General features: G+C 45.5%; 1 protein-coding gene across 1 annotated transcript; it reads left to right on the top strand.

Moving 5' to 3' along the window:
• The first annotated feature begins 1,311 nt into the window (after positions 1-1,311).
• Positions 1,312-11,477, top strand: GPR19 (G protein-coupled receptor 19). The gene is made up of 2 exons (XM_027702551.1): positions 1,312-1,709; positions 10,056-11,477. Exon 2 carries the CDS (start codon positions 10,070-10,072, stop codon positions 11,321-11,323), a length of 1,254 nt encoding a protein of 417 aa, XP_027558352.1. The 5' UTR covers positions 1,312-1,709; positions 10,056-10,069; the 3' UTR covers positions 11,324-11,477.
• The last annotated feature ends 3,722 nt before the right edge of the window (positions 11,478-15,199 follow it).

Here is a 15,199-nt window from a genome sequence, read left to right as displayed (position 1 = left end):
TCCTGAGCTCGGATGATTTTCTGAAGGGAATGTGTTTTATTTATTCAGAAAGTTTAGTTCTATTTAGCACTTTCCAAACATTTGTTCAGTCTCCCCTTAATTTCACATGGGATTCTGCATCCACACCATCCTTTAGCAAGGAACCCCAGGAAGTTATACCCACACTGTCAGAAAATAACCCCCCCCTTCTGCATGTTCTGAACCTTGTTCCTTCATCTGATGCTCCCTTCCAAGTTCTTCCATTGGAAGATCAACAGATAATCCCTATTGACACTCTCCATGTCATGCACTCTATCAAATCTGCCCACACCTTACTTTTTGCTAACCTAGTTCCTTCTTTGCATAGAAGTTATTCTATGTTTCTGACTTGATTCTCAGGTTACTCGTTCCACTGCATGTAATGTAGCTTAAAAATGTAAAAATATAAGAAATTACATTATATTAGAGTAATTACCATTTAAAAAATCCACATTGTTTATTTCAACGTTCTTCCTTGAGAGTAGTTTTCAATAAACAACTGCACTTTTTCTCCTCTGCCCTAAAGTCATCTATTAAAAAATTATAAAAATATACTTGGAGTTCTACACTGAAAAATGAGGGAAAATAAAGGAAAATACAAATCCTTTGAGCCAGACTTTGTTGGTACAGTTTACCCATGCATTTCAAGTTAGAAATCCTGAAACAACAGAAATCCATACACCAAACAGATTTCTTGGTCAGTTCACAGGCAGAAAGTTTGTCAGGACTAAAATGGTATCTTCCTTCCTTAACCATACAGTGTAATATAATTTATGGAGCTGTTGTACTTCTGTAGGGAAAACATTTGTGAGAGACGACTGATTGAGATTTGAGGAGGGTTGTTACTGTTCTGATTTGACTAATAAAGTGTATGTGGCAGAGAACATAAGGAAGTGGTGTCGGTGCCATTCCCCACAAAATTAAAAAAGGTGCCCAATTTTAAACAGGGGGACCAGGCATTCCGAGTTTCAGTATCCACACGGGAATTAAAAAAAAAAAAAAATAAAAAAAATTTAAAAAATTCCCAGAGGAAGTTAATTAAATATTCTCTCCACCTCCTTCGCCTTATTCATTCCCTCCGTTCCTTTCAATCGGCGGGGTCCCATGGCGACCATCGTGGGAGAGAAGCATCCTCTTCAGCCGCCGCTCCTCGCCATGGCAACCGGGACGTCAGCGCCGGCAGCCGAGCCCCGCCGCAGCCCCCGGGTGCCCTGCGCTGCTCCCCGGGGCCCTGCGGGGCCGTGCCCAGCCCCCCGGGTGCCCTGCGCTGCTCCCCGGGGCCCTGCGGGGCCGTGCCCGCCCCGTCGGGGCGCGGGGCGCTGTCCGCGGTGCTGCGGGGTCCCGGCCCGCACAGACCCGACGGGGCGGAGGGAGGAGGGTCCCCCGGGCAGCCGCCGGGTCCTGGTGGAGGGGGGACAGACACATGACCCGCATCCCGCATGACACAAAAAGGAACCGAGCGGCATCCGACCTGCGGAACGTCATTTTTCCTCCGTTGAAGAAGAGGGGCAGGACTCCCCGTCCCTCCCCCGCTCAAGCGGCTTTGCAAACGTCTGGGCAGAGACAGCTACAGGCGTGGCGATACGCCGTGGTTCCCGGGATGACTGGGACCTTTCCAGAGGTGCCTTCACTTGGGATAACGGGCAGAGCACGGAGGAGACCAGCGCCTCTGGGAATATGCTTTGGAGCAGGTATGTGGATGGATAGGTGCCGTGCTGAACACTGCTGTAGCTAAAGGGATAGTTCTCCCCGTGGAGACAAACGAGATTATCTTTTCCAGTGATTTATCTTATGCATATTTACTTATACTCATTTAAAACCCTTGGGGTTTGGCAAGGAGGACTCATTCCTCAGGAGAAAATGCTCTGAGGGGTTTGAATTTGAAGCTTATTCTGCTGAAAGCAGAGAGATGTGTAGCATTACTGCAGAATAACTCCCTATATGTTCTGCACAAATCTACATTCTCCATATCTATATTCATTATTTTTCAATTATGCTATTTATTTGTTTAAAACAATCCCCTTACATCATCCATTCAATGGAAGCAGAAAATTACTTTTAACGGTAATGGAGAAAAGCAGTCTGCTCATCTGTTTTTTTTCTGTCTCTAGATACATTCAAACAGCTTCTCCTTTCCTCTAAATCAGCTGCTTTTGTATTTTTCAGTCATTAATTTGAAATCATCCTTTCTGAAAACGTTGTTTCCCTTTTTTCTGCGTGGGTGCCTGGATGCAGCTACTTAGGGAAACACCACAGGCACAGCAATCTTTGCTTATCTGTAACCAGCACAGGAAAGAGGGCTATTCTGGTTTTACTAATTCAGACACATATTCTCTAGGAATCCATAGCAATATTTCTCATTTTTCCAGCTGGCTTCCAGCATGTCAAACAGTATGTTGGCTCCACAGAGTAACAGAGAAGTAAAGCTGCCTTCTACTTTCAAAAGACCATTTGTGTGTATGAGGCAGGATTCATAGCCAGTTCTTTCTGGCTAAGATTTTAAAATGTGGTTCTTGAAGATCTGTGGTTAAAGTCACTGTTAATCACTTAATCAAATGTCTTGGTCTGCAGAAAAACTGGTTGCCAATCCAGAGGCATCCTTAAAAGCTGATCTGTATCTGGGTGTCTAAATATGGAATTTTTGGAAACTCGATTTATGAGTAAGCTTGATTTATGATTTATTTTAAGCATGCTGGTCTCAGATGAGTCAGTGAAGGGAGGAATTTCTACACCTTAGACACGTTTGGGGAGCTCTGCTCCTTATCTTAAAGTAAGAGCTTGCAGACTCTCACTCCCCCGCAGTTCTCCTGTGAAGCCTCTGTTTGCAAAGCTGTGCAGTGCAATTCCCCCATCTGGGGGGATGATCTCCATCTGCATTTTCCTTTGCAGCCCCACCAGGCATCCTGTCTCAGGTGTTTAACAATTTGGAGAGCAACCTCAATCAGACAATGCAGAACAAACCCCTAACATCCCCAAGTGGATGTTAGCTTAGTCTCCTAAGAGAACAGTTCTCCCAGAGCCAAAACGTGACACAGAGCTTGTGCACTTGGGATTTCTTCATTCCAGCAACTTCCATAATTCCCTAGACTTCCCCTCTGACAGGCAGCCAACACAGTTCTTGCAATTTGCACCCTGTCCATGAAGATATCTCCAGTGCAGGGGTTATCAGCAGGTTGACATCTTGCCTCAGTGGCTTCTCCTAGGCTGCTTTTGTCCTCCTTGAACCTAGCTCAGCGGAGAAAACCCCTTCCCACAATCATCTCCACATCAGGCATTTCCAGTTTAACTATAGGCTTTGCATGGCCTTCAGCCTCCCAGTTTCTCCAACAAAGTTACTATAGGCAGACTATGAAATGCTCTCACTAATCACCATTTTCTCTGGCAGAGACTCGTGGGAATGTTGTTCTATTGCTCATTCAGGTCTCCTCCTCTTATTCCTATCAGATAAATCCTCCTGGAAGCATCTTAGGATCTCTGGCAGCCTTAATTATTAGCCACCACTGCCACCCCACTCTCTGTCACTGCATCTGGCACAGGTGACCTGTGTCATGTGAGCACAATTCCATGGTACTGAGAAGAGTCAAGAGATATATGACAGACAGTCTCACATCCCAGCACAAATGTTTGAACCAGTGCAAAAATCCTGCTGCCATATTAACTTTTTGTGCCATGAGAAAGCAATTTTCACAAGATTTAATATCAAGAGTTCCTTTCTACGTGACCTTTCCGTACAAAAGCAACAGAAAAACCTCCTGAGGTTCTCCTGGAAGAAGAACTTGTGCTCACTGGCAGTGAGAGGGTGGGCTAAGCTGGTGAAGTCCTCACTGTAGCTGCTGGCACATCTTCCCTGCGGGGGAGAGGACACTCAGTGGGGAGAGGGTGAGAATTTCCAAGAGATGGGAATTAAAATCAGCCAAGTGGGAGATTCACCACTGCTTATCTGTCAGCACCCACCATGGCAAACCACCCCTGGTAAGCACTATGTTCCTCCCATCACACAGAAGAGTGTGCTGTGCTGTAGGCAGGGCCTGGCACTGCCAAAAATTAGTGCAAGCGTGTGGGAGAGAGCATCTATTTTTTTACCTCTGAATCAGGAAAGGGTACAGCCTAGCCATGTCCAAGGACAAACTCAATCCCCATTAAGGGGGACTAGAAGCCTTCAGGGTTTTATTTCAAGCTTCTCTACACTCTTCTTGGACAATTTCAGTAGGTGGAACCTATTTTGACAGGAGGCTTGGAAATTAGGTTAGTCACTCTTCTCCACTTTGTCATGCCCCCACAGTCACACTGGGCACTGATCTGGGTTCTGCCATCATTTTTAGAACAGTGCTAATCTGGAGTTTTGCATACTAGTCACAGCAGTAGGAAGACAGAATAAAGCTTTGAGACATTTAAGCCTGTGGGTCTTTCCTGCAGGGAAGAAGAGTAAAACCTTTGTGTCTTTCCTTTGGGGAAGAAGAGTTATGTCTATAACAGGAGACTCGAACCCTTGTGTACCTGTTTGTAGACTGTGTTACACTGGTTTGCTCATGAGGTAGTAGCCAGAGCACTGTTCTCTGTTTATCTTCAGACCAGGCTGTGGACAAGAGCAGAGGAGACAGGGGGAAGGAACAGGCAGTCCAAAGGTCTTGGCAAACCCAACAACTCTTTTGGCATAATCTGGGTCTGTGGAAGGATGGTTGTGTCCTGCCTGGGCTTACAGACAACCCTACCCTACAGCTGCTGCAGGAATAACTTCTCCCTGCAAGTGGCCCTGCCTATCCCTCTGGAAAGGCCTCCTTTCTACAGATCTGAGTGCTGCCAACCCCATGTGTCCTTCAGCAGAGCCCTGGTTGAAGAGAGTTACAGCTGTTACCTCACTCTGGTGAGGTGAGGATCTGTGTCTGGGTAGTACTGAGCACAAATCTGGCTCATATTTTACCACTGTCTGTCCCTGAACCAGAGCATGATGTTGGGTATAAGTGGAATCTGCAGTTACTGTAAGGGCTCCTTCTCTTTACCAACAGAGAATAAACATCCTGGGGTTTAGGTGCACAAATAATTGCTGAGTCTTAGCAACTCATCTCAGGTTAATAGTCCTGCAGTGACTTCCAGAATGTCAGTCTTAGCCCATGGAAAATATATGAGAAAAATTCACTGACTTCAGATGCAGGAAAATGCCATTGCTCCTAGAACCTTTAAGACCAGAATGAGCTTCAAGACATGGCAATGTCTGCTAAGGAGACTAAGCCAATATGCAGTGACTTGTGACTTACAAGGGTTTGAGTCCTGCTTGTTCATCAAAGTCATCTCTCATGGATTTGCCCTGAACCCAGTGCTACAAGCCTGCTGCCAGAGTAGTTACTCCAGATGTGAGCTAACAGACCCAGAAGCAATAGATGGAATCTGTTCTTGTTCCAGTTTGTTACTGCATGTCTCACCCATTACTAAGGTCAGTTAAAAGGGTGAAGCTGAAAAAGGATTCTTCCTCAAGCAGCCAGTACAAGAAATGTAAATTGATCCCAATCTCAGCAAGTGGTGCAGTATTATATCCTTGTCCTCAGTTTTAATGCCTTGTGAAAATAGCCAGGAAAGAACTTGAAGAGTCAATGAAGGTCGATGGCAAAGAGGCTGCCTAGTTGCCCTTAATTTCCTTAAGCATAGAGCAAAAAAATCTTGTTTAGATTCATGCTCATGCAGTAGCCAAATACAACATATATTCTGTAGATGTGCTGGAAATTAGAACATTTCCTTCTTTTATTTGATTCCATCCACATTTCCTGCTCCCACGACCTCACCCCACCACTCAGGCTTGGCCCTCAGATCCTGATACAAGATGCAGTAACACACATATCAGCTCACATAGTCAGTTCAGGTCAGAAGCTTTTACTGAAAGCTGTGTCCACACCAGCACTGAAAGCTTCATCCATGAACCCATCCACATTTATATCATCTTTAGGATAGGAATCTCCAGCAGCTGGGTGAAGCTTGGGAGCAGACAGCAGCATATGAGATATGGATCTCAAAAGTTTTACTGAATTCAGAACACTTTATTCTCCTGATAAAATAGGGGCAGATGTTTTCTATCCTCAGGCATTGGAACGCAGAGAGTGAGGGAGAACACACTTCACCTGAAGAGATTTTAAGCTTTGCTCAGAAAAGCTGCCCAGAGAAAGGAAAAGCCTTCGTCAGAGGAACAGGGCAAATAGCTGAGCATTTTTATGAGCACTGGACCAGAGAAAAGAACTGGCAGGGAAATGGTGTGCTTACAAAAGCATGTGTATCTGCATTCCTTCACTGGAAGCAGAAGTACCAAATGACCTCAATATGCACACAGTCATCTCCACATAGCAAGAGACTGGGAGAGACTGCGCTCTTCTACAAAGGGATTTTTACACTGACACAATGAGCACACAGGGTTGGTAATTTGAATTTAGGCAGGGATGAGTGTCACCTTCTAGCATCTTACAGTCAGACAAAAGCCCTCCCTCCCCCATTCTGGTTCAATTTACTCACATTTCTAATGTTGATTAAACTCAGTTAGATGAAGTATTTCTCTTCCAGTCTGGCAGCTATTCCCGAGGTACTCTTCAGAGAGGGAAGTTTATGGAGTAAATGACCAGTTTAATGCTTTTGAAATAATTTTCTGGGCCAATGTTTGCCTGGTGTTTTGCAGTTATGACACAGAGAGGCAAAATATGTTGAATAAAAAAGCCCCTCTGCTAGTGCTGAGTCAAGTAATGTGCAACGATTGGTTTCTTTAGCTCCCTTTTTAATCCTGAAAATAGTAGTTGGGAAATAAAGTGTTTATTCTTTTGATTAATCATAAAAAAAACCCCAAAGCAACAAAACATTTATTGCATTCTTTTGTGAATCTCACTAGGTTTTGCTCTTCTAAATTGCAGTGGACACTGCACTTTTAGATAGGACAGTAAGCATGCAAACACACAGTAACTATGCCACATGAGTTTTATGCAACAGCAAAGTATATGTGGTGGTGATTTCATGAAGTTCTTGTAGCTCAAATACTTAATCTCTAAGTAACAGATCTGTTTTGGAGAGTTACCTATCAACCCAAAGGGATAACCCTGAAAATGGAGAGATTTGGTTTCCAAACTGCAAATTAAGGTCAATAAAATGGAACCGTGGCACAAGGAAATCCCTCTTTGATAATTATGAGTCATTTCACATGCCCTTTCTTTTGCCAAGCAAACACACATAAAGTAGGTTTTAAAAGAGAGATACAGAAAGTCCTTGTATCAGTTTTAAAAGGATTCCCACTCTAAAATGTTTGAAAGAAAAAGTGAGGGAAAATGAATCAAAGCATTTTTGGTAACTAAAAATGTAATTAGGCCTCACATATTTACTATATGTAATTTTTACTTCTTGTGTTTCTAAATTTCTGCTTATTGACCTGCAAGGCAGAGGGAGGTGACAGAGCTCATAGCTGATTTTTACAGATCTGATATTCACGAGTTGAATGGCTCACTAACACTTAAAACATATTTCAGTACACAGTGCAGCAAAGAGGAACATGGCAACTGAGGATAAATAACGTAGCAAGTTACAGAATCTTTAGGTGTTTGCATCCTAGACCCATACAGAGCTGTGCATTTGCTGAGCTTTCATGGTCATGGTTTCTTTTGGAACATTACTTATAATGCAAAAGTTCAAGTCTCCACTATAAAAAACTTTCTTACAGAAGAAAAATATATGTTGGGCCATAGATGCTAAGGTTCTTAGTGCTAAATCAGGGCATGATTCTGATCTCAGTGCCACCTAGGGAAAATAGGCTTGAATAGAGATCCTTTAATATAAAAGACATCAGCTTCTGATCTGTTTGAAAGAAAAATTATCTATCACTAAGAACGCAGAAATCTCACAGTACATTGGTTAATTAGCTAGCATTTACTTTTTAAAAAAAATAAAACAAATAATTGCTGTACAATGAGAGAAATCTTATGCTCAAGTTAGTTAAACTCCCTACAGCTACACCTGTACCTTGTGGGCAATGTGCTGAATGATCCTGAACTTTTCCAAGGAAGAAAGAATCACAAAATATAGTATTACTTGCACATGTGTTTGGTACCTCTTCTGTTTTACTCACAGTGAGGAAACCACCACCTCCAGTGTCGCATAACCATGTTTGCAGGCAACCCAAGTTCTCCAGTCAACAGTGGTTGGGCTGACTTTCAGGCAAAATACATCAGGAAAAAAAGTACTATCTGAGTACTACAACCCTATAACTATTTTCAGTTTTACCCACCTGCATAACTAAAGATTTCAGGTCTGAACAAACACAGAGAGCAGATTTGCCCCAGAAGGAGAAATATCGTGAAAACAGTGTTAGCAAGTCTGCATATTTTAACAGCTTGAGAAGGCCATTGCATTCTTATATCAGACTCTTCAGTACTGGTCAAGAAATTTTGTCTGGTTATTCTTCTATGAAGCTTTATTTGTAGCTGGCTATTTTTAATGGTACATACTTCTGCACGGCAAGAAGGGAAATTAAGGAAGAAAATTAGCCTATAATGTTCTTTTCTATCTGGTTAATAGACTGCATGTGTATTATTTTATTACAGATAATTCTAACACATAACTGAGTGGGTTGTACTGTCAGTGCATCCTGCCACCCTGCCAAAGACAGCAGCCCAAATGCCCTGCCAACAGCTGATGACAGCAGGATATCTCCAGGGGAGCAGATCCACCATCACAGAGGATGGTGAAAGAAAAGCAGGAACTCTTTGAGAAGTCAGGAATCATCTGCCAGGCAAAGCCAATAAGAAAACAATGAAGGAAGGCAATTAAGGATGAGGGGGAAGGCAAGGCCAGGCTGGGCAGCACCCACAGCCCTCCAGCAGAAGAGGGGACAAGGGGCAAAGTATGACCTGCTGATGGATCCTCTTGCAGTTGACAACTCAACCACCACGACACCCACTTCTCAGTCTCACTACTGATGTCCCCCAGTGTTATTCTGGCACGAGGGTGCCATGCAAATATTCTTTGTTTAACCAGCTCCACTGAAACAAACCCAGTTGTTACTAGCCTCAAACTGTTTCAGCTACAAGTCATGCATGTCAAGATGATGACTGAAAGGACATCAGACTGCAGCAAGGTGCTTGTATACATATAGCCACTAAAATTAGCTATTTTTCCATTTTATCCTTGCGATAGGCTAAGACCAACCCAATCATCTGGCTAAATTCAAGACTGGAAATTCTGTCTGTTAATATATGCATTCTTGTCTCTTGCTCCTCAAAACAGGAGGTCATACCTATCACATTCTGTGGTGTGTCTGTCATGAAGGTACAGTAAAACATCTTCACACAACACACTCAGACAAACTTTAATTCTCAAGCAACGAGAGATTAAGAGGTTATAGGTTTGGTGTTACCAGTTGGGGATATTATTACTCCACAGACAAGACCAATGACCCAAAGTGTGCCCGTGCTGGCACACATGCTAAAGGCCTGTCCTTCTTCTGGGGGGATGGTGCTGGCAGTGAGGGAACTCAATCCCAGGAAGTCTCCTTTGATGGCATCCCGACCCCAAGGGAAGGGCTTCCCACCACAGACATGCTGCTCCAAGGAAAACCACACAAAAAAAGGTGGTTTCCAGTGGGGGCCTCATTTATAACCTGGTCCAGTCAGGGCTTGTGGGCACACATGGCGATGGTCCAGAACATTCTCTGGGCTGAGGCTTCTCGTTGCCTGGGGACTCCATGTGTTGACTAAGTGGTCCTGCCCTTCTCCTTCCCCCCAGCAAGGCAGGGATGGGGTGGGGCTGTAAGGCACGAAAATAAGGGCATGAAAGGCTGGCAGCCACCACATATCAGTGAGAGGGACGGGGTAGGATGCTCCTGACACAATACGATCCCAGCAGCTGTAATTCAGTGTTAACTCAGAAATACAGAAGTCACATGAGCATCCATGCAGTGTATATTTCTGCCAGTTTCTCTGAAATTAAGGTGTACTGCTGAGAATTCTCCTGTGTTGCTTAAGGTGGGCTTTTCACACAGAGCTGTTGAAAAGAACCTTTTCTCTCCTCTCTTTTTGCAGCCTGAGCAAAAGACATGGCCGAGTTTGCCCAAGGCATGGATAACAGCAGCGGTCCTTTTCTTCTCCCTACCTTACTGCTCCTGCTGCAGAACACGAGCAACCCCGAAACCTCCATCCCTCCTGCTGGCTATGAGATGACAGAATCTTCACCCGCAGGACCCGGCTCAAGCAGGAACCAAACTCTCTTAGACTACGGACTGAGGCCGGGGGAAATTGCAGCAGCCAGCATGGTTTGGGGAGTGTTGTGGCTGGTTTCCGTCTTGGGAAACTTCCTTGTCTGCTTAGTGATCCACAGGAGCAGGAGGACACAATCCACCACCAACTATTTTGTGGTCTCCATGGCTTGTGCAGACCTGCTCACCAGTGTTGTGAGTGCGCCCTTCCTGCTGCTCCAGTTGACCTCCGGCAGGTGGATGCTGGGGAACGGGATGTGCAAGCTGGTCAGGTACATACAGTACCTCACCCCGGCAGTCCAGGTCTACGTGCTCTTCTCCATAGGTGTGGATCGCTTCTACACCATTGTCCACCCCCTGAGCTTCAAAGTGTCCAGGGAGAAAGCCAAGAAAATGATTGTGGCCTCTTGGCTCTGTGGTGCTCTGTTTGCATCACCAGCTTGTTTTCTCTACGGCTCCAACAGCAACCACCACTGCAACTTTTTTCTACCCAATTCTTGGCAAGGAGCTGTCTACAGTATCACCCACCTCTTGGTGGTGTTTTTGATCCCGTCCCTCCTCATTATCCTCTTTTACAAGAGAGTAATTAAGTACATTTGGAGAATAGGCACAGATGGAATGACTGTCAGGAGGACAACAAATATTGTCCCAAGAACAAAAGTGAAAACCATCAAGATGTTCTTAATGTTAAACTCGATGTTTCTCCTGTCCTGTCTCCCTTTCTACATGGTACAGCTGTGGCACCCACAGGAAACAGACTGCAGAAAGAGCTCCTTGGTTTTCCTGGCTATCACCTGGATCTCTTTTAGTTCCTCAGCCTCTAAGCCAACCCTCTACTCCATCTATAATGCAAACTTCAGAAGGGGGATGAAAGAAACTTTTTGCATGTCTGCCATGAAATGCTACAGAAGCAATGCATACACCATCACCACCAGTTCCAGGATAGCAAAAAAAAATCATGTTGGTATTGCAGATATTCCAGCGACGGCCAAAAGTGTCACCAAAGACTCCACCTATGATGCTTTTAACAGGGAAGCCAAGGAAAGAAAGCTTGCCTGGCCTATTCCATCCAATCCCCCAAATACGTTTGTCTAGTGGACTTCATTGTTTTGAAAAGTTACCTTGTACCCCCAGAAGAAGTAGTCTTCTCTCCCTTTTGAACCAATGTATAGTTACATATTTTTAACACAGGTTTTAGGGGGGAAAAAAAGAGATGTTTTATTTTATTAAACGCTTTGGGTTTGATGTATTTGTTCTATTTCATTTCAGTTATCACGTGCTGCTTTGGGGAACTCCTCTCCTGGAACCACGAGCAATGCTCTTCTACAAAACAAGAGTCCTTATACTTTCTTTCTGAAGGGAAAAAAAGGGAAAGAAAAAACACTGTTTATATTAATCCCCACACAAGATGGGCCACAGCATATAAATACCTAAATCCACCCAAATTCCTTCCGTTATGTCCCTGTGAATACCATTGCACTTGGTTGTCCCTCATGTTGAGACCCCACAGGCAAGATGTCCATACATGGGCCCTGTTGGCCTCAGCCTGAGCCTACTGACCTCATCAGTGGCAAAATTCCCACTGCCCCAGCAGGGTCAGCATTGAGCCAGCGCTGGATGCTTTTGCACCTCTGCCCTCGTGCCTCTCCGGAGGTTTCACAGTCCAAACTGCCCAAGAAAATTCCCCTCCTTGGTCTCGTCCTCCCCTCCTCCTCTTTAAGTTGCTTCTGCACCCAGCCTGGTGCACCCACCCAGAAGCTGGGGCTGGGCACAGCCAGGGATCAGACCTGCTGAGCAAAAGGGGCCATGTGTGTGACGGGCACCCAGGGCCTTCTCACATCTGAAACTGAGTGTGTTCCCTGGCCTGCATCCCTTCTGCTGAGGCACAGCTGTGGCACTGCAGCAAAGAGTGGCCTCTCCCAAACACGAGCAGGAAAACGAGCTCTGCGGCCCCACGCTTGCCTGAAGGCATCCTCCACAGGGGTGTGTTTGAAGAGGTCCCTAATAGGTGTCCCAGAAGAGGCAACCTGCCTGGGAGCTGTGGATGCAGGTGGAGGCAACTCCCGCTGCTCATTCTCTGCCAGCACTGTCCCAGTGGGACTGGCTGGGGCTTCAGTCCTGCTGGGAAGGGGAACAACACCAGCTGTGTGAACTGGAGACCAGTGGAGAGAGGCAGGAGCTTCTTTGCAGCACCCTGCCTGCCACAACAGTGACAAACTCATGAGAAACGGGCCCATGCAGTGCTACAGGCTGGGGGAAGAGTGGCTGGAAAGTTGCCTGGAGGAAAAGGATCTGGTGGCCAGGACTAGGAAAAATTTCTTCACCCGAAGTCATCTGTACTTCCTGAAACAGAGGGCATTTTTTCCCTTTTTTTCTTTCCCCCAGTTATCAATCTCATTAATAAGAATTGGACTGAGTCTGTGTGGGGAATGTTGGGGTTTTTTTTTCTCAGTTCTCACTGTGTTGCCCAGAAGTACAGTAGCACACCTTCAGAAAACACAGATAACTACATATCCACTAAATTAAGTCAGCACTACCATCTGGTTGGTGAATTCCCCTTACTCTGTTGGATCAATATGGTCCTATGTGCTGTAGCCCTGGAAGGTTCAGCCCAGGCTGCCACACTGCTCGCCTGCAAAGTTTTCCTTTCTCTCTTTTTACAACATTGACAAGAGAGTCAATCAGACTGGAGGCCCATCCATCCCAGTATCCTACTGTTTGCTGTAGCCATCAGTGGGTGCTTGACGACAGCATGTAGAAAGCAGAGAAGCTACATAGAGGACTCCTGACACATCCTTCCAGCCTCCAGCAGTCACTGGAAGGAATTAATACCCTTCACAGAGTAGCTGCCAAAAAGTGGTGCCATTCAGTAAACCCAGAGCAGGTGCAGAATGACCTAGTCACAAAGTCCGAAAGACAGGACAAACTGCCCCACTCTGCTTGCTTAGAACCCATCTGAGCAGATTTCAGGAGCTTCTTGCCTGAGAATCAAGTATTTGACCTCTTTTCAGTTGATGATCTCAAGTACTTTTTCCCCTATTCTCTATTTTCTTCTCAACTAGCTCCAAAAAAGTTAGTACATGGTGAATAGTTTGGCCCCACCCACTCTCTCTGTGCCAGTCTTGGGTTTGTAAATCTCTGTCACGTATTCTCAGTTATTTCTCTCCTGAACTGAGGAGTCTCATTGTATTCTGTCATTTCTTCCCCAGAACCGGCTCCAGATCAGCCTCTCCTTGGAGCTCCCTGATGTAGCCAAACATCCTCAGGTCCAGGCTATCAGCAGGCATTTCACACTCAAGTCATCCTAAAAGCAGCGTGGACACTTTGATCCCAAGTGTTAAACTAGGCAATAGAAGGCAGTGTGCAGGTGTCAGCTATCCCTCTACATACTCCTGTTTCAAAATTTCAAGTTCCCTGCTGTCTGTCTAAAAGAGACATCCCTTGTCACAACCTCCTCAGAGAAGAATTATTTTTTTTCTGCTGCTTTCAGAGCAAACGTGGCACACTTGGGGTCCTGTTCATGCCTGGAGCCTGAAAGTGCAGCAGTAGTAAAAGTTGATAGAACAAGAGCAGCAAGTGTAATAAACACATCTGAGCATCTCCCTTTTCCATCAGCAGGGAGCAGAAGTACACGAGTGGTGGAGCCCCAAGCTGACATCCTCTGAAGAGTCTCTTGTGCTGGCAGTGTGGGAGTGGGGAAACCCCTTTGTTGAGAAATAATCCTACACATATGGTAGAAAACTTCCTCCCTCCTCTACAACACAAAGTATGGTTGTAAGAACCCTCACTGACCGCAGGAACACTCCCAGTATGTATTTCACAAATTCAGAAATCCCCATTAAATAAGGATCTGATATTTCCCGTAAAGCCATTAACAAAAAAAAATTCCCATGGATTAGGAGATGAGAGGACCTTGAAAAGGTGTGGTTCACGTTCCGAGCAGGTCGTTTCTCCCTGAAACATGTGCTTCGTTTTTCCTTTGCCATTTAATTGCCTCTGACACAGTAAAATCAGACCTCGGGCCAGGTCAACTTTGCAACATTATTTTTAATGTTGGAGAACGTATCAATTGTATGCAATGAGCCCTTGCTCAGTTGGACCCCAAAGATGTTCCAGTGGATGCTGCCTGTGCACAGCCAGCTTTTTGCACTCAGATGTGAAGCAAGCCTCAGACCACTATGGATCCCAAAGGAAAATACTGCTGCAGCCACCACAACGCAGGGGCTGCTGCCTTCAGAGTTGCTCCATTGCTGAAAAGGAACTAAGAGAAAAGTAGTCCATCCCTACAGCACTAGTTCCACATTGCAGACCCACAGCCTGCCAGGTGTCATTTTATGGACACAGACCAAAGAACTCACCAGCGGGTGTGAAACCAGAGACTTCGGAGCAACTTTCCCTCTTGTGAACTCAACCACATTTTCCTGCCTTCCAGAAGGTGTAAAACTACAGAAAGTGTCCAGGAAAAGTCCAGAATTGCCATGACACAACAGCTAGGGACATAATGTCCCCAGGCTGAAACAGCTGGTGGTTCTGCACTGAAATCCTGGGCCCACCCGGCCCTGTGACCATGAGGGAAGTCTGGAGGTTGGCTCCCTTAAACCACCTTTGTGCACCAGTAAAAGCCCAGTCACAGCTGTCTCAGAGTGAGCACGACTCTGATTGCCACAGCTTCTTTTAGCCAAAACTGCTACACTGTTCAAAACACATTCTCACCAACATAAGCTGCTTTTGAACTTGGAGGAATGTGCCCCTGAAGCTGTGCCCTTATGCAGCTACACTGATAAACCCTCCTGATTTCTACTCGCAATATGATGCAGCTTTCAGCATGTTCCTCTCCATCCTCTATTCCATCAGCCATGGCTGCTGACCAGGCTCATGCTTTGTGCTTCTGGGAGAGGTGCCTGAAGGAAGAAAGGCTGCCTGAGCTGCCTTGGCAGCTCCAGCCCTTCAGGTGACACCCAGCCACTGGAA

This window comes from Neopelma chrysocephalum, unplaced genomic scaffold (genome assembly GCF_003984885.1).
Source record: "Neopelma chrysocephalum unplaced genomic scaffold, ASM398488v2 Primary Assembly neopelma1_188, whole genome shotgun sequence".
Taxonomy (NCBI): domain Eukaryota; kingdom Metazoa; phylum Chordata; class Aves; order Passeriformes; family Pipridae; genus Neopelma; species Neopelma chrysocephalum.
This window is presented reverse-complemented; position numbering and strand designations above follow the sequence as displayed.